The 19,821-nt window shown below is 36.3% G+C and overlaps 1 protein-coding gene across 1 annotated transcript in view; it reads right to left on the bottom strand.

The window, feature by feature from the left end:
• The window catches only part of LOC120882101 (multidrug resistance-associated protein 1-like), a 95,940-nt gene that overhangs the window by 17,914 nt on the left and 58,205 nt on the right, over nt 1-19,821 (bottom strand). Inside the window, exons 17-20 of the mRNA XM_040265908.1 lie at nt 15,762-15,837; nt 8,269-8,329; nt 7,562-7,781; nt 1,292-1,446 (exon numbers count right to left, since the gene is read on the bottom strand). Of these exons, the coding sequence (XP_040121842.1) occupies nt 1,292-1,446; nt 7,562-7,781; nt 8,269-8,329; nt 15,762-15,837 (512 nt within the window). The remainder of the gene's footprint in view (nt 1-1,291; nt 1,447-7,561; nt 7,782-8,268; nt 8,330-15,761; nt 15,838-19,821) is intronic.

Genomic DNA, 19,821 nt, shown 5'->3' with positions numbered 1-19,821 from the left:
ATGAGGGGAGGAAGACATATATCATTCAGTGTAAAAAAAACATTTACCCAGAAGTGACAATCTGAATCTTAAAAGATTTTTGCCCTCCTCAACTCACTCCGACATATTTTTCAGTTCTAACAATTAAGAGGGTTTTATAGTCCCAAGATGTCTATGATCAAGCAACCTGCATTTCCCAGTGACGACTACATGACACTTGATTTATACGGCTGCCATATTTTAAGGTTATGGCTATGCACAGTCTAATACAGGAGCCACTAGCGAACATGGCTATTGAGTACTTGAAATGCGGCTACTGCAGATTGAGATATAACCTAAGTCTACAACACAAATCAGATTCTGAAGATTTTGTAAGAATAAAAAAATCAAAGTATGCAATTAATATTTTTATATTTATTACACTTTAATGTTTCAGATATTCAGATAGTCTATCAGATACTCTACGCATTAAGATATATTATTAGAAATAATAATTTCAACTGTTTCTTTTTAATTTCCTATTGTTGCTACTAGAAAATTTTAAATTACCTATGTGGTTTGCATAATATTTTACTGGACAATACAAGTGAAAGTACTTAGCTGTAAACACAGAGACATTCTGGGAACCTCCAGCCATTCCTCATTCGTTACTAATGAGTTGGTAGTTTTTTTAAAAGGTTTTTAAAAAAATTTTTTTTAAGTCTCTAAGCATGTTTAGGGACTTTCCTGGTGGTCCAGTGCTTAAGAATTCACTTTGCAATGCAGGGGATGTGGGTTCAATCCCCGGTCAGGGAACTAAGATCCCACATGCCATGGAGCAAATAAGCCCGTGTGCCGTAACTAGGGAGCCCATTTGCCACAACTAGAGAGTCTGTGGGCTGCAATGAAAAATCTTACACAATGCAACTTAGACCCAATGCAGCCACATTAAAAAAGAAAGATATGTTTTAAAAGGTACATTGCTTAAAATCCAGATATCTCAATATAGACTTACATATTCTTCCCCTTCTCTGTCTGAACGACTGATTTTCAAACTATATGTGTGTAAGAATTGGAGTTATAGACACCAGAGCACATGCGCTTCTTGGATTCTTTCAACAATTTTTTAAGAGTTTTAATTATGTGTATTAGATATGACTCTGTTATACATCAATTATGAATGTCCCAAGAATTAGAAAATAAACAATGAAATCTACACTGAACATAATCTCATTTTTTGAGAATGATACTTTTCACAAATGAGATTATAAAGTACTAAATGCGGATCACCATTTATTTACGTATGCTATCTAATAATATAGGGTTTCCTTACCTTGGTGAACCTATTGATGACCTGGCCTATGGGATTGGTTTCAAAAAACTGGAGTGGGAGGTGCAGCACATTGTCCAAAAGCTGAGCATGCAGAACTCGAGAGGCAGCCAAGGATCCCCTGGTGACCATGTAAGCTCCAGAGCACACAAAGAGACCTAAACACAAACTGCTATCAGGGACATGTTAACAGCCTAAACTTCAAATTTTAACACTCAAGCAATTGCATATAATAGAATTTATTTTTAGTGGAAAACTCAAATATCAAACTTCAGAATGTGTAACTCTGGACCAAACTAAGTATAAATGTACATGGCACACTGAAAATAAATACAGATGCTCTGATGGGGTATCAGAGCAGGGCTCTCTTATTTTTGAGCATAGCTTCTAGAGAAATGCTCTGAAGATAAGAGATCAACCAGGTGGATAGAATGTTAGCAACCTATTAACTTTATAATGTCCTGAGGGACAATGGTAGTCACTGGTGCTACTAGGCAAACAGTTTCAGTTCTCCTAGCTTCTAGGTCCATGGTAGAATTGTACTTTTGGGCCCCTTTGTGATTGGAGAGAACAAAGAAATCGTTCTGAACAATACGTTGAGGGAGAAACAACACATGACGCTTCCAGATTAGAGCATTTAATTGTTGGCGTCAGATCTGCTAAAGCTCCTATTCCCTTTGCACGGTGCCTGCCAAAGTTTAAAAAAAAAAAAAAAGTTGGGTTGGTTTTTCAACTTGGGCTCTAGAATCAGAAAAATCCCCCTCCCAATCAACAATGCACAAGTGGTGTGAGTGAGGAATAAATTTTTTTGGCCTGTCAAGCTATGGAGATGTGGTTGGTGGAAGGGTTGTTCTTGATGAACTAAAAAGTCAGAAAATATAATCAACATGTAACTTTAGTGGAAGAGGTTAAAAAACAGTTAACAGCATCTATTGACAATTGCAAGCTGTGTTTGACAAAATACTGAATATAACAAGAAAGAGGCAAGCTCAGAAAAGAGCTATCCAGGTGTTCAAGAAGAAATGAAAGGATAAAGAATCACCAACTTGGGAAACCTGTAAGGTTGGAAGAAGAGATGTTTGGTTATAATGATTGATTCAAAGATGGATATATAACTCAGTTGTTTCAAGGAGAGTAATTTCCTGGGTTTCTATGGAGGGAAATTCTTTGAAAGATAACATTTCCATCACCATGTGAAGCTTAAGGATTAAGCCAATAAGGAAAATGAGTAAAACTGATAAATAAAGAGTAGTGGATACTTAGTGTGAGCCCCCTGGATCAAGTGAGTTTTAAGACTTGTGCCTGGACCTCTCTGTTTGAGGCATCAATAAACTTTCATATTATCTGAGACATTTGCTTTTGAGTCTTCTGGGATGCACAATTACTTTGTTGATCTCTACTATATAAAATTGCTAATAAAAGTGTGTTGGCAACATGATACTTGTAGGTATAACGTGTAAAACAAAGCAAAACAAAAATAGTTGACTCTGACCACTTCAAATTATTTTAGCTACTTCTGTTATATTTTAAATAATATCACACATGACTGTTTAATAATGTCTTACTTTTAACTATTTCTAATTATTTTCCTACCTCAATCCCCCATACTTTATTCTAACCCTTCTAAAAATAGGTTGTTGCCCTTTTTTCCCTCAAATATTCAGTTTTATATTACTAGTAAGCATAGTATTTATGAAGTTCACTACATTTATAATGCTTGTACCACTATTTTTCTAGGCAACAAGAACTCATCTATTCCCAAACAATTCAATAGTCAGCAAAATTCTTTTGAATATATTCGAGTGAGTGAGTGAAGTCGCTCAGACGTGTCCGACTCTTTGCGATCCCGTGGACTGCAGCCTACCAGGCTTCTCCATCCATGGGATTCCAGGCAAGAATACTGGAGTGGGTTACCATTTCCTTCTCCAGGGGATCTTCCTGACTCAGGGATTGAACCTGGGTCTCCCACATTGGAGGCAGATGCTTTAACCTCTGAGCCACAGGGAAGCCCAGAATATATCCAAACTCATCAGATATTCTCTTATTTCTTTTATCCTCTTTTGCCCCCTCCTCTTGCAACACAAACTACTATCTTGGAACCCCCTGTATTTCTGCTCTAAACTGGAACATTTGTGGGGACAGGCTTCAATTTTCTTCAATTACAGAAAATGTTGTTAAATATTATATATTTGATAATTTCTATCTGCATTTACTGAAAGTCTTACTATAGGGATGTTGAACATCCTGGATTGTTACTTTAATTTTTCCTTATTTATCATTTGCTATCTGTTTCTGATGTTGTACATCTGGGACTATCTCCTCCAATTTATCTTCTCACACTTGTACAATCTCTTTAAATTCTTTAAATTTTTTAAGAACTTTCTGCTGTTAGATTGACCTTATTTCAGCATATTCTACACTTGCTTTGCTTCTGCCATTTGGTACTACTATCTAAGATACTAATTAGATATTTTAAACTTCTCTTATATACCGAGTATGAGCATTTTACTTCCTGGTTCCACGGTTCTATTTGTTAGCTCTTATTTATATTGTTCACTGGATTAAAATGCATGACCATCCATCATGACCAGCTTAAACATGCGAGATAAAGAGATGGTTAATCAAGAGGTACTTGGCGTGCCTTTCTTCTGCCAGTGTATACATTAATTTCCCCCAACATTTCTCTCCTCTGAATGGAAGTTCCACATAAGTGGGTGTGACACTGCAAGTCTTACATGGTGATTTAGACATGCAGGCTGGAACTTCTTCAAAAGCCACATAAGGAGGCCGTCCTTAACATACGTCACACACACAGGTAACCTTCATTTTCTTTTTTAAGCATCAGCTCCTAGTTTTCATTGTACTACTACTGTGCCGGTTGGTATATAATAATACACAGATAGTGCTGGGGGTGGGGCTGAGCTTGCAGGAGAGGCTGACAGGCCAGAACAAAGCTCTAGTGAACCACTTTGATTATTTCTATGCTACTTAATCTTACTCCCTGTACTTGTGTTTCTCCAGTGGATAGCCTGAACCACTTTGCTTTTACAGCTTCATCTAGTATTTGTTCCTGGTTACAGGTTCTTCTACCCTTGATTATCAGTATAATCATTTATGTAGAAATTCATCACTGTGAAATTCCCTGAACCCTTTACTTTCGGATTTGTTCACTGTCATTTCAGTGGAATTTTGTGAGGTAAGTAAAGTAAATGATCCTCTCATATCTCAAACAGGGAGTAGCAGTGCACTCCTTAAACACTACACGTTGAAAATAAGGTGTCTATATTTTACAGAGTGGGTTGGAAAAGGAAGTTCCTAACAAGGGAGCATAAAACACAATAGATTAGGGGTGTCCAGAGTGTTCCAAAGATGCAGCACATAGCTGAGAACCAGAAATAAAATGTTTAGGGCTATTTCTTTTTCAAAAGATAAGGTAGGATCGTTATTATTGTTATAAAATATAGATGCAGTATCTTCTGCTTCAGTACTCTAGTTTTGTTTGAATGTTAGCCTTCTATAGTATTCATAGCAGGCCTCTGGTCTTAACATGTGAAAGTGCTATTTATGCTTTAAAGCTCAAAAATTAATGCAAGCTTTTATGATATCAGTGAATACAGCCTGCTTTTGATTGGATCAGGTTCCAGAGGATGCAGCTGTGGACCACTAATACAATCAGAAATTATATAGAGTTTCATTTCTTATGAAATATATTTAAAATTTATAACATAATTACATTTAATAATGTCAAAACTTTAAATTTTTAAATGTAAAAAATAAAAATCCAGTCATGAAAAAATCTTTTTGATTAAATTGTATATAATCTGTTACTTTCATTACAAAATACTTTTTATACCTCCTGACAGTTACTTAAAGTAAATGAGGAAAATTTTGAATACTAAACTTGCACACCTTGCCTAGCATAGGAAAATAACAGTATCTGGTCTCTTAAAATATTCTCCAAAGGATACTGAATCTCCCTTAAAACTGCAACATGAGCTCACTAGGTTGGTAAGAGTTTAACTCTCCTATATATGATGATAGACATAGGTATAGAGATGTATATGAGATATTTCTTTTGCTGCTCAGCATTCTATTGATATATCTCTAAATCTACCTTCACCTCATTGACTTGCAAACCACGAGCCAATAAGCTTGACTCACTGGTTTAGAACCAAGCACATTCTAAGTCCCTGAGTCTCATTTTAGTTATTAACATAACAACTCTTTTCCCAATGCGTGTAACAAAACAAGCATAAATTTGCCTCAAAATATTTGTTTACTTTACGATGGAGATACTTATAGGTATAGTACTAAGGCAGTCCAACCAGTCCATCCTAAAGGAGATGGACTTATGTTAAATCTGAAACTCCAGTACTTTGGCCACCTCATGCGAAGAGTTGACTTATTGGAAAAGACTCTGATGCTGGGAGGGATTGGGGGCAGGAGGAGAAGGGGACGACCAAGGATGAGATGGCTGGATGGCATCACTGACTCGATGGACGTGAGTCTGAGTGAACTCCGGGAGTTGGTGATGGACAGGGAGGCCTGGCGTGCTGCAGTCCATGGGGTCGCAAAGAGTCGGACACGACTGAACGACTGAACTGAACTGATGGTGACATAATAAAAAATACGATGGGAGAGGAGAAAACAAAGCAAGGCCTTGAATCACATACTTTTAAATGTTATCCTCATTTTCTGTTACCAAAAGTATGTATTCTTTCTGTTTTCCCTTATGCATATCCTTAGATAGCAAGATTTCCATGTAGCTGATTTGTTATTTCTTATTTAACTTTATCACTCTCCTTCACGTTATCCTCTTTTCTCCTTATAAATAAACAAAGATTGTCTCTAATTTTAAAAAAACCTTTCCTTTAATGGTTCTGTACTTTTGAGTACTGTACTTTTGAGAATCTTTCTTCTTACTCTTTCAAATCACTTCACTTCTTTGAAGGACAGTGTGAATCTACTTTGCTTACTGGGGGGAAAAGCAGCAGAAAAATATATCCACACTTCCCACTAAATGTGTTCCAAACTGAATTCATAATTTCTCTGTTCTATCACTTAAGACTCTTCCCCACTGGTTTCTTTATTTTTGCCTTCATTGTTTTCCCAATGACTCGAACTTCAAACTCTCAAGTAATGCGCTCTTCTTACCCACAACAAATTTTATATATCTTTTCACTGCACTGTCTTTCCTATCCATCCCTTTTCTCCAACCCCCCTGCAGTTCTCTGCCCCTTCCTAGATGCTTTGGGTGACAAGGAGATGGAGCAGATAAGAGATCTCTTGGGACTAGAGTATCTCTCATCTAGACACCTGAAAATACTTGGTTATTTTTATCCCTACCAATCCCAACTTCTCCCTGGTCTCTGAGTTTAGTTCCTCCAATAAAAATCCATATGTTTTTTCATTGCCAAGTTTATTCATATTCTGAAAAATAACTCCAAAGTCTGTCATTTCTTTTCTCCCCAATTCTCAAAGTTTTCCACTTGCCTTTCCAACCATCATCTTTAACACATTTCCATACTACTTTTCTACCTCCAGTTCCTCTCCTGCCCCATCAGTTACCTGAAGATAACTCAGACTGGCATCCTCAGCTATGCCTAGACCCCCTCACCTTTCCTATCCATCTTTATGAACATCTTTCTCTGGACCTCTCACCTTCCCTTCTCTGTGATCTGACAAAACTCAATCCGTCTTTTCAGTGTCGCCTCAAATGCCAACTATGTCTTGGGAATTATCTTAATCTCTCAATCAAATATAGCTTTCCCCTGCTCTAAATCCTCCCAGTGTCATATTTTACTATTATACAAATATTGCTTGCCATGTAGTATTAAACTTTACTTACAACGCAGTTTTTAACAGACTCACTTACTGATCTTCACATCAGTCACAAGCCTCCCACATACGGTGAATGGCCATGTAGTCAAGACTTTGAGTCCTGAATGACTTAACAGACAAACCTCCATTTTCCCAGCTGTAAAATGGGGATAATGATACCTTTCTAAATACTTATTGGCAGGATTAAATGAGACAAATTTTTTAGTATGGGTCAATGTAGTTGACATATACAAGTTTCTGTATACTCTGTCAAATATGGTGAATTAAAAATATATGCATTTGAATTATCCCAAAGTATCTGAATATTATGACATAGATTTAAAACAAAACAAAACAAAACAAAAACATGCCTTATGCTTGCATCCAGATCAGTTAGGTTAGAAAAAGAAAAGAAAAGCAACTGAAAAAAAAAAGCTAGACTTTTTTTTTAACCTTGCACTAATCCCAGTAATCCATAGATGCTTAATTTATTGCTTCTTATTTGCTTCCATTCTGTGAAATCATTCATGTGCTTTGCTTCTTTTGCCCAGGTACTAAGCCAGAGATTCTGTCCAGTTCCCACCAAGTTCTGCCCCAGGCAAGTGGCCACATTCAGCCACACCCAGAGCCAGCCGAAGGCTTGAAGATACTTCAGAATGACTGAAAACTTCACCTAAAAGCAAAATTGTTTTTTTTTAATGATAAATTACTGTAATTAAAAGTCAAACTAAAAGCTAGATTTAAACCTACTGTGATATATTCTAAGCTTTATGACCTTGATTCAAGTTGCTAACTCCTCTAATCCTCAGATTACTCATTTATAAATTGGAATAATAATAGTAGCCACAAGCTAGCTTAAACAATCAAAGCAAAGTACCTGCACAGTCCTGAAGGCTTTAAAATAAGTGCTCAAATAATGTTAGTTAATATTACTAACAAGAATATACATAGTGAAATATACACAGCTAAATATCTTTAGTAAATAAGAGTATACACAGCTAAATATTAAACATCACTCTAATGTCCGATAGGTCATTTAATTTCTTCAAAATATTATATAGCAACTCCCTTCAAATTCAATAAAAAATAGATGGTATCTGTTAATAATACTTACATGGGAGTGGTTAGTAACAAAAAACACTAATTATTCTGGTACTCACCCCACCAATAGGAATCTTTTCTTTTCTCACTGAGAACTGTTTCCTTTGATCCAATAAGGGCCTGATAAAGCAAGACAATGTTCTTTTTTTCCTTTCGGTTTTTAGATCAACCAAACATTTTTTAAAAGTTATACATTCTCAATCCATTTTTTTTTACATATTCGTCGGCTTCATTAACAGCAATCTGACTTGCCTTGATAATAACTTTGTTTCTTTAATCTTCTGGAAGGGAAATTGTTTATTCTTCTATACTGCCTCATTTTCCCACTGTTTCTTCTAGAAAATTATCCTTCAAACTTGAGCCGAATTCAGATTGTTTAAGCTAATTCCATCTGGCTGGACCATAATCTGTGCCTCCTAGGTCCTTGCCTCCTGTCCTACCAGAAGACTAGCATCAAGCTAATTCATCCCACCTCATTCTGCCACCATTCTGGGGGATGGCATAGCTGACAAAGGACAACTGCATTCAACTCAATCTCTTTTCAACTTCATGACCTTCATACTTTCAGAGTCTGTCAGCTGCATGCTACACTGGCCATCAGCTTTCATGACCATAAACCATGAATCTTATTACCTGGAACTAATCCACCTTTGAAAACCCAACTCTAATTATTCCAGACTCTGGCCATAATGTAGCCTCTTCTATTTCTAAATTGTACATTCAGTTAGTCTCACTATATTTGGTTCTTATTCTATCGAGACTCCCAGTTTAAAAATGCAACTTTCTATCATCCATGCTCCCTAGGATGATCAATGATCCTGGGATCTTTTTGGTTTTAGAATCAAAGGTCCCACGTTCAGGAAAACTCTCAGGGCTAAGCACACCTATGTCCTGTCTTGAATCTTTTCATTATTCAGCCTGTACTCCATGATTACATTTCACCCAAATGGTGGTGATATTGTAAACTTTAATAGTTTTCCTTTTCCTTCTATTAAGCTTCAACATTAGAACTCACAAGTCAGTCCTGATCATACTTGCTCCCTATGTGTGGAGTGCTACTTCAGAAGATCATAAAGCCCTGCAAACTGGCTCCATCATAAATTAGTATCTTCCTTCCATGTGCGTTTTCATAGTGCCTAGAAATTCTTGCATCTCTCAGAAGGGGCCTTCACATCCTTTCTGATGGAGAAAGTCAACACAGACAGGGAAGTCAGTCGCCACACTTCTACATTTACCTGCATCTCCTCTCTGCCTTTTCTGACTCTCTCCTATAAAAAGCAAAGATAGTTCTCTACTCAGATCCAACGATAACCTTATGATTTGAATCACATTCTGCCCATTTCCTCAAAATACATTTATTAACTATAATTGTTTCCATACTTTCCTGCTGATGAGTCACTTGGCAGTGCTTGATAAAAAATGCAGATTGTAAGATTCCCCTTCTGGAAACCTATCTTTAAAGGAATGATGCAAGGGATCATTTTATCGTAAGGCAAATTTTAAGACTCTCAATTGTTCTCTCTTTTTTAATCTTCATCTTCCTTTCAAGCATTTCTTTCCCATCAGCCCACAGAGAACTACACATTTTTCTCATCTTATAATTAATACCATCACCATAAAAATTATTCCACCTTCATTCCTATGTTCAGTTACCCTCTTACTTCCTGCCTTCCTTCTGTAGCCAAATATTTTTCTGCCAAACCACTTTTTTTTTTTCTCCTTGAACTTTCCAACACCTGGCTGAAAGAGTTTCCATCAGTGGAGCCTTGATAAAGAAAGTACAATACTTACTGTTGTATTCTTGGGATACTTTGAAAATTATCTCACCTAAACTTTTCATAGCAATTAACATCATTCATCATCCCCTTGTTTAAGATATGTTTCCTTTTACTTCCTTACCATCATACCTTTGTGTTTTCTTCCACCTGTCTGGGTTTCCATTAGTTTCTTTGTCTTCTTTTAACATTTATATTTCATGACACTCAGCTCTAGTATTCCTTTTGTATGTTCCTCTTCTGAGCAATCTCCTCCACCCCCAGTTTCAACAAACTTCTTCTCTGTTGGTGACTCTCAAATGGATTTCTCAAGTCCAAACCTCTTTGCTGAGCTCCAGATACATACAGTAAAAAGCCTACTTGCCATCTGCTTCATCTCTACTTGTTCATCTCAATCACCCTGCACTGAACCAGTTATTTCTTACCTCTTCTAAAGCTTACTCTGGCCAAAACACTTCCTCTGTCTCAATCTTGACACATTTCCAACCATCATCATGGAGCTGTCAATTCTTCTGGAATTGTATTGCTGAAGAAATATTTGGAAAATACCGAATAGCACAAAGAAGAACAAGGACAAAGGAGGAGAGAGAAGAAAGAAAACAGAGGGGGAATAGAAGCTGAACAAAAATACTCATAATACTAATATTCCAGAGATATCTGGTACTAAGGTGCTTGTGAGTACTGCTAGAGACTTTATGTGTGGTGTGTGTGTGTGAGTCTCTCAGTCGTGTCTGACTCTTTGTGACCCCATGGACTATAGCCTGCCAGGCTCCTCTGTCCATGAGGTTCTCCAGGAAAGAACACTGGAGTGAGTTTCTGTTTCCTTATCCAATATGTGTGGTGTCATAATTCAAATGTTGCTCCATAACCAGTCTTACTTTTTTTTTTTAATGTACACATGGTCTTTGCAACTCAATATAAAATGCAGAGACATTTGTACAAAGGTACAGACCTTTGCCAACAAAGGTCTGTATAGTCAAAGCTATGGTTTTTCCAGTAGTCATGTATGAATGTGAAAGTTGGAACATAAAGAAGGCTGAGGGCCAAAATATTGATGTTTTTGAACTGTGGTATTGGAGAAGACTCTTGAGAGTCCCTTGGAGAGCAAGAAGATCAAACCAGTCAATCCTAAAGGAAATCAACCCTGAATATTCATTGGAAGGACTGATACTGAAGCTGAAGCTCCCATACTTTGGCTACCTGATGTGAAGAGCCAAATCATTAGAAAAGACCCTGATGCTGGGAAAAAATTGAAGGCAGGAGTACAAGGGGATGACAAAGGATGAGGTGATTGGATGGCACCATCAACTCAGTGGACATGAGTTTAATCAGGCTCCAGGAGATGGTGAAGGACAGGGAAGCCTGGCATGCTGTAGTTCATGGGGCCGCAAAAAAGTCAGACACGACTGAGTGACTGAACAACAACAAATATAATCAACCTCAATTTCATTCTATAATAACATTTTATTCTGTCATATGGCAACATAAGATTTGATCTATTTACTAAATTAAGACTTAACAAAATCAAAACATATGCCTGTTGCAGATTTTTCCTACTTCATTATTGCTATAATTCTCTTTCTGTTTATACATCTCTCACGGTCCCTTGTAGGGACATAGGAGCATAAGACATGCTAAATTTTAAGTCATTTGATATATGAAATATCAAACTGACCTCTAGAAATTCTGAGTTGAAGTATATGCATGCCTCCATTTCTCCATGCTTCCTATTCTGTTTATCAGAATAAGAAATGGCTATTTGATCAGTTCAGTAGCTTTTCCCTGCCCATTTTTGGCATTTCTGTCAAGAAACATTCTGTGGGAGGTCGTGATACATGCCCTTTGCCAGATCAGTTTCACCATCAGAAAAAAAGATACACTATTTAACAGACACTTTCACTGGAATAGCTCCTGGTATATGATTTGGGTTAATTACTGTCATCATCCTTCAAGCCCTTGGCATGGCTTATGTTTGGATAAGCAAATTTAGCATTGGTGTCAAGCCAAAAAATTAATTCTTAATGTAGTGGGATATAAAATGCTATGAAACCCAACTGTTAAAAGGGAATTAAAGCATCTTAATTAGACATAACTAACAAAGACCAATAATTTAATGAACACTACACAAAAAGTTTCAGTTTTTCCAATACAATGTTAATTATTCTTTTTCCACAAAAATACTGCATTTGATCCTGGGCATTTTGTTGTGAATAGCAGGTTTTATTTGAATTTTAAAAGAGCAAATTATTTTGTGCTGGTAGAGAAGTTTTAAAAATGAGTCTTGTTCTGTCCTTCAGAAACCCTTGGGAAAGTTGGCACGATACCTGTCTGCATATTTTTGTATAAAATATATAAAATTAACATACTGAAACCATTATCCCTGAACTGAGCATACAGTTGTAAAGTATGGAGTATGTATGGGAGGATTAAAGTGATTAATAGAGTCTGACATGAAAGCCAGAAGGGGGCAGTCTAGATACTAAAATTGCATTTCCAGTTTATTTTATTCAAGGAAGATAGTAATAAGGATTTTAAGGAAATAAAATAATTAATATATACCATACAAAATTAAACCACAAAATGAAGAATAAAATGTTGAAACGGTTCCAATTATTTTAGTCCCTATTTGAAAACAAAACTAATGTCATAAAGCAATTTTAATTCTTAAATTTCAAAAGGAGAGACTCTCAAACATTATTTGGTCCACGTTTCTTTCCACCTTTTCTCTTGATGGGTAGTCAGTTTTCCTGAGAATCCTTCCACAAGGAAGGTTCATTGTTCTATCTCAGTACATCCCCCTGTAGACAGTCTTTGTTGTTGCTATTGCTTCCTTGTATCTTTCAGTCTCTAATTCTGCACAAATTGGAAATAACTGAGTAAGTTTAAGAAATACAAGTTAGGTTGAAAGTCAGGAAAATTTTCTCCATATAATGTTATCTTACCAAAAAGTAAAGCAGATTAAAAAAACGAAAGCTAGACTAGGGATCATATAGAAAGTCATAAAGTAGGAGACACATGGAAGTATGTAAAGAAATGCACATATTTTGGAGAAATGAAAATAAGTCCCTGATCTCTCATAGACAACATAAAAATGGTATGGAGGACTCAGGGACCTCCAATAACACTTTTATCACTTTTAATTACTTTTAGTAATTAAAAAGTAAGTTTGAGGCCAGACTGTGTTGACATGAATGTACCATAGTAGAATGAGGTATCTTTTCGATGTGATCTTTACTGAAGAAGTACTTTTGGCAAGCTAGTTTCTGTTTGAGCCTCCATAACTTGATAAATGTTTAGAAACCAGATCTGTAAACAAACCTCTATAAGGACTGGGGTTCTTTTTATAAGGAAAAATTTTGCAAAGTGGTCCACTGAAACTTTGAGAGGTTCAATGACTTATAAACAAGGAAAATGATTTATTATAGAGGAAAGGGTATGATTATGTTTACAACAATAATTATTACTTTTTCACTTTTAAGCTTTAAAGCAAGCTACTTGTTGAGTGTATGGTGAGACTATACACAAATGGAAACTATGATTCAGAGATGTGTGCCACAGCGCACAAATTTCAAAGTCTGCCTCAGTGTTTCTGCTTCAGTGGATTTGCTTTTCTTGGAGACACTTAAAAACTGCATTCATATAAATGAAACACTGTTATAATGGTAAGAAAAAATAAAATGACAGTTTAAAGTTCCCTGGGTGTTCTTTCAGTCTCTAGTTATTTATTCATCCATTCAAAATGCTTATTGAACATCAGGTTACAAGCTATTGAGTATTTAGTTGAAATGTGTTATTTAGATGGCAGTAACAGAGAACAAAAAGACAAAAATTCCTGCTCTTATAAAGCTTAAAACCTAGAAGTAAGAGAAAGACAAAATACAAGCAAATACATTTTCTACTATGCAGGTAATTAATAAAAAATTATGGGGAGAAAAGCACAGAAGGGATAGGAAATATTGTGATATAAAACAGGGTGGTTGGACAAGTCTTCATTGATGAGGTAATACTTGAGGAAAGACTTGCAGAAGGTGGGAGAACATAAGCCAAATGGATATCTGGAAGCAAAATGCCCTAGCCAGTGGGATCCAAGGGAAGGAGCATGTCTGATTGCCCAGGAATAGCAGAGTCAGGGCTGCTGGAATAGAATAGTGAAATGAGCTTTAGGAGGTTCGGAAATAAAAAAGATAAACAGGTTCAGGTCCTCCAAGGCTTTAAGCATATGTGCATGCTAAATTGCTTCAGTTGTGTCTGACTCTTTGTGACCCCGTGGACTGTAGCTTGCCAAGCTCCTCTGTCTGTGGGATTCTCCAGGCAAGAATACTGGAGTGGGTTGCCATGCCCTCCTCCAGGGGATCTTCCTGACTCAGGATGGAACCCACATCTCTTACATCTACCTGCATTGGCAGGTGGGTTATTTACCACTAGCACCACCTGGGAAGCCCTTAATAGGCCCTTGTAAAAACTTGAGATTTCACTCTGAGATGTGAATCTTTGGAGATTTGGGACAGAAGACTGATATGATCTGACTCATATCTGTGAAACAAACAACTTGATGTATGTTGTGAACAGACAGTACAGGGACAGGCTGTTGGCAGGAAGACTCATAAGAAGACAATTACAATAATTCAAGTGAGAAATGATAGTGATTTGGACAAAGGGTAGCTGTGAAATTGATGAGTAGTGTTTGAATTCTGGGTTATTCGATATACTTTGAAGATAGAGCCAATGGGGATTTGATGATGGATTGGATGTGGAAAAAGAGAGAGGTCAAGGGTGATTGCCAGATATTTTTATCTAAGTAACTGGAAGAACAGTGTTGCCATGAGCTGAGATTAGATGTCAAAGAGGAGGGTCCACCTCTGGGGTTCAGAGGACAGGTTAGGCTGGAGATATAAACTTGGAATAAAGGTAACTAAAGTCAAGAGACTGGATGACAATACCTAGCGAAAAAAAGAAGCAGTCCAAGGTCTTTAGGATCAAAGAGGAACAATTTAGTTTACCTACTCATCTAAACCTGGTATACAAACAAAGCTCCAATGTGCAGCATCTGTATCATATACACATTCATAGGACTATCAATCTTTTAAAACAGTTCAAGGTTGAAACTACAAAATTCTGAGCTATTAGATTCTAAAGTATTCATTTATCTGTAGTTCATTCCAGCTCTCAACATTAGCAACTTTGACACAAGGCAGCTTTCAGTAATTCTAGGTGTTTATTTTTAAATGACTCATTACTATTATTTCTTTCTTTCAATCTCTTCTTTGCAACTGTTGGGGGTAGAATTAGGGCAAATAGCTGATTAGGTTAATTTTCTTCAATCACTGCTCATTTTAGTTATTTACAAAAAGGAAAAATAAGTATAATATAACAATTCAGTCAGAGTCAGAGTTTTATTATTATTTTTTTCTCTTTCACTTTCTCTTATTCTTTCCTCTCTCCTTCCTTCTCTCCCTTCCTTCCTCTCATTTTTCTAAATAGATTCATTTGGGGGATATTATTAGCACTTACATGCACAAATCAGAGTAGATTTCTTATAGTAGAATTTGACTAGAAATTACTGAGACTTACTATGCTTCCCAAACTAAGTCAGATACATCTCACTTAAATACTTTGACACAACCATGTAACTTATAGTTTAAAATTTGGAAACCACTAAGTACATTTTATATCCATCATAACATATAGATCCTTTTTATAGGATACATTTTAAATGCTAAAAATGTAATCAATTAGTCTATAATCCCCAAAAATCTAGTATTGTCCTTAATACTCACCTATCATTTTGCACCAGGATTTGGTCTTTCAGTATAGTTCTGGAGTTGATTACACTGACTTGCTTTAAAGCATGAGCTGGGGAAGAAGATGGTGAGTGCTTTTATATCCATAAAGGCAACCAATGCACAAAATAGAAATATCATGAAAGATTATACAAATTAGAGTATTCTTTGTGTTTTGGATTCACAGGTATACTGGGAGCCCTTCCATTTCCCCCAGTATTTTCCCCTCATCTAAAATGTCCTGTAATGTCTTGATAAAACTAAGATTCTATAATGAAAAAGCCTACAGAAAATTCTTTCTTAGACATTAGAGAGAGTGCTAAGTTGTTTTGGATCTTCCACAGAAGGGTTTAATACTTGCCAAAGTGGAATGATTTTCTTTCTTTAAAAGAAAAATGGAATATTATCAAGTCTTATTATTGTAAAATGCCATTATGGTGAAAATTGTTAAGAAAATACAGTGTAAATTCCCAAATCTCTGTCTTGTTCTTACTAATGTCAGTAATATTCACAACAACTTCCTATGTGTCAGCAATATTCTAAATGTTTTATATATTTTAACTCTTATGTTTCAAAAGTAACCCTGTGAGGAAGATCCTACAATTATCCTTATTTTACAGATAAAAAGTGCAGAGAATAAAGCAGGTTACACAAATCAAAGTCACACATCTAGAACTATAAGAATAAGGTTCAAGTTTTGTGTGCATGAATGTGCACTCAATCATGTCCAGCTCTTTGACACTCCATGGACTGTAGCCTGGCAGGCTCCTCTGTCCATGGGATTTCCTAGGTAATAATACTGGAGGGAGTTGCCCCTTCCTTCTCCAGAGGATCATCCTAACCCAGGTATCGATCCCTTGTCTCTTGCATCTCCTAAACTCCAGGCAGGGTTTTTATGAGCTGAGCCACTGAAGAAGCCCCGAGGTGCAAATTGCTGTTAGTGAATTCCATGGGAAACATGTCGAGTTCGGCAGACTTTTGTCTTTTTTTCATAGTATAATATTTGAATTTCAGACTTCTTATTTTTAAAAGGAAGGAATTGGAGATTTCTGAGCTCTCTACATGCATTCTATGCTTTTTATTTCTAGAAATAAACATCTGGTCCTTAAAGGAAGCATCTGATTTGCATCAAGTGCCTCTTTGAAACATAGGATTCCATGTTTCACAGAATGAAATCTGGGGATGTTGTAGCCTCTTCTGCCTAAGGCACATTTTCATCTTCATAGTTGATAATGATAAACATTTAAATTTACGTATTTACAATTTACAGAATATGTTCACATACATTGTACAATTTGAGCATCAGAATGACCTGATAAGATAAAGAGAATAGAATAGGTAAGCTTACCCATATTTTTCAGGGAAAAGTAAAATTCAGGACAAGTGACTTGCCTAACGCCCAAAGTTGTCAAAGAGACAAACAGGGGGAGAGAGAGAGAGAGAAAGATTGACACACTCCTTTCTGTCTTTCACTCTAAGTCAATGGGCTTGTTCCTACAAATTTGATGTAATGTTTAAGAGCTTGATTGGCCCCTGGCATGAAACAGAGGCAGCAATGGATTTAAATTCTGCAATTTATCATCTGTCTTAACTTGTGCAAGATGCATATTCTCTTTGTAAAATCAGGACCATGCAGCCTCAGGAGGTTTTGGGAGAGATTTAAGCAAAACATTTGTGAATATACTGACAAAATTAATATCCAAGACATCCTAGCTATCATAAGTATTAATATGAATAAGAGCCTAAACTTATAAATATGTAAATTTACCTTTGTGTTTCATACTTTTGGCTTTTATTTTTCATATCTTTTTTGATAAAGTCTTCTCTCACTCCTGATCGATTCTGTTTTATAATATGCCCATGAGGTGAGACTTGTAGATTTTTCAGAGCTGGATGGATTTTTAGAGATCTGATGTATCCAAACCAAATAATAATATAAACTCTACTTGAAAGAAAGTGAAAGTCACTCAGTCGTGTCCGACTCTTTGCGACCCCACGGACTATACAGTCTACGGAATTTTCCAGGTCAGAATACTGGAGTGGGTAGCCTTTCCCTTCTCCAAGGGATCTTCCCAACCCAGGGATTGAACTCAGGTCCCCCACATTGCAGGCGGTTTCTTTACCAGCTGAGCCACAAGAGAAGTCCAAGAATATTGGAGTGGGTAGCCTACTCTTCTTCAGAGGATTTTCCGGATTTAGGATTAAACAGGGTCTCCTGCATTGCAGGCAGATTCTTTTACCAGCTGAGCTATGAGGGAAGCCCATAAACTCTACTTATCTGTCATCAGCTCTGGTAGTGAGAGGGCGAATGATAGGAAAAGAAGAACAAGTGTCCGGGTCATCAGCAGTGAGGAAAGGCAGAGCAGGGACATAGTAGAGGACTATGCCAAGTTAATCCAAGGGAAATAACTGCAGGCATGTGACGCTAACTGTAACTAGATTTGAAGCTGTTTGGTGGGATGTTTTATTATCAATTTTATATCAGTTAATCTATTTTTTGCTCTGTTCTGTGTGATCAGTAATAAAATGACAATATATATGGCTGACCTTTTACATATATCTATCTATCTAGCATTACCATGAATACTATTTGGCCTGCTTTTTAAAAGCTTTCATGTATTTTTTACTCAGCATCCAAAAAAATCAAAATCCCAGAAATATTCACTTTGCAAAACATATTCTATTTCCAGTATAAAAATGATCTCTACTCACCACCTTTCTGAATTGTAACAGAGAACACACAATATTGAAATAATTAGAAAAAAGTTCCATTTACATTTTTCTAATTATGGCATATTTCTGGTGGTGAGATTGTAACATCTATTAATGTCAGCCCAGCTTCAAGAATATTTTCCACTTGTTACCGCAGAGGACTGGTGTACTTAAGAAGTTTTATCAGTGCTGGGAAGGAATGATGTTTTTTTCCAAAACTGGAGATTTAAACAAGAGCCACAGCTTTCAAAAGTGTGTTCCATATTTTATGGTCAATTAAATATTGAACTTAACACTTACATATTGCCTGCTTAAAAAGCTATATTTCCCAAGGTAATGTAACTTATATTTCATGTGATCTTTAAAATAAATAGCAATACTGGCTCATAGCAATAAATAGCAATACTGGCTCATTACATATCATTCCATTAACTCTGAAGAGACATACTTTTGGTAGAAACAATGGAGGCAAATTCATCTGTTTAACAGTTATGGAGTGCCTAGCATGAGGCTACCTAAGTGCTGAGGACAGAGACAATGACAGACTGCATCCTCATTCTAGCCCTCAGAGATACTCATAGACCTGCCTTTCCTACACACTAAACATAAGTTATTACTTAGCCTGACCAAGTAGGCAAGGGCTCATTTCCAAAACTGCTAGCCTTTAAGAAAAGATAAGGTGCCTCTCTTACTAAGAAAGACCACAACCATCTGACGATGCATCAGATATTTCTGAATGCATCTACATATAGAACATTTCAATTTGAGAAAGGAGTGTAAACAAGGAATAAAAAAATAGTAGTGCATACCTAATGTGTATTAGCTTAGAAAAAAACAGCAAAATGGCTTTGTTTATTTAATTTCATGGCACTCAAATACTAAATTGCACTGATCCTATTATGAACTGGTTTCATATCTTTCTGACCTTTACATCCAGGTAAAATGTAAAGTGAGTTAATAGGTAACAGTTCATGCAGAAAATACTAAGACATAACCCTATGTTTCTTTTTAGCCTGGAATTTTGAAATAGTTCACTGATTTTATAGTCATTTCTCAGTGGTGTCCCGGAAAGGTATAGCACAAGGATCATGATGGTGGTCTATATGAGAAACCATCTATAGCTGGGAAAAGAGATAATGGCACATCAAGTTTTCAGAGTGAGAAAATGATCTATCTCTAGAACATTAAACTAATGCTAGATTTCAAATACCCTTGTGTCCTAATTACATAAAGATCAAACAGCTTCATTTTTACAAACATCTTTTAATCTTAATTTAAAATGCTAGGACTATAGAAATAAGAATTAGTAGTAAATAAACTCAGTAGTTGTTTTGTAAAAGTTAGA

The sequence above is a fragment of the Oryx dammah genome, unplaced genomic scaffold (genome assembly GCF_014754425.2).
Source record: "Oryx dammah isolate SB20612 unplaced genomic scaffold, SCBI_Odam_1.1 HiC_scaffold_2, whole genome shotgun sequence".
Taxonomy (NCBI): Eukaryota; Metazoa; Chordata; class Mammalia; order Artiodactyla; family Bovidae; genus Oryx; species Oryx dammah.
The sequence above is the reverse complement of the archived record's forward strand: the minus strand, read 5'-3'. Positions and strand labels throughout refer to the sequence as shown.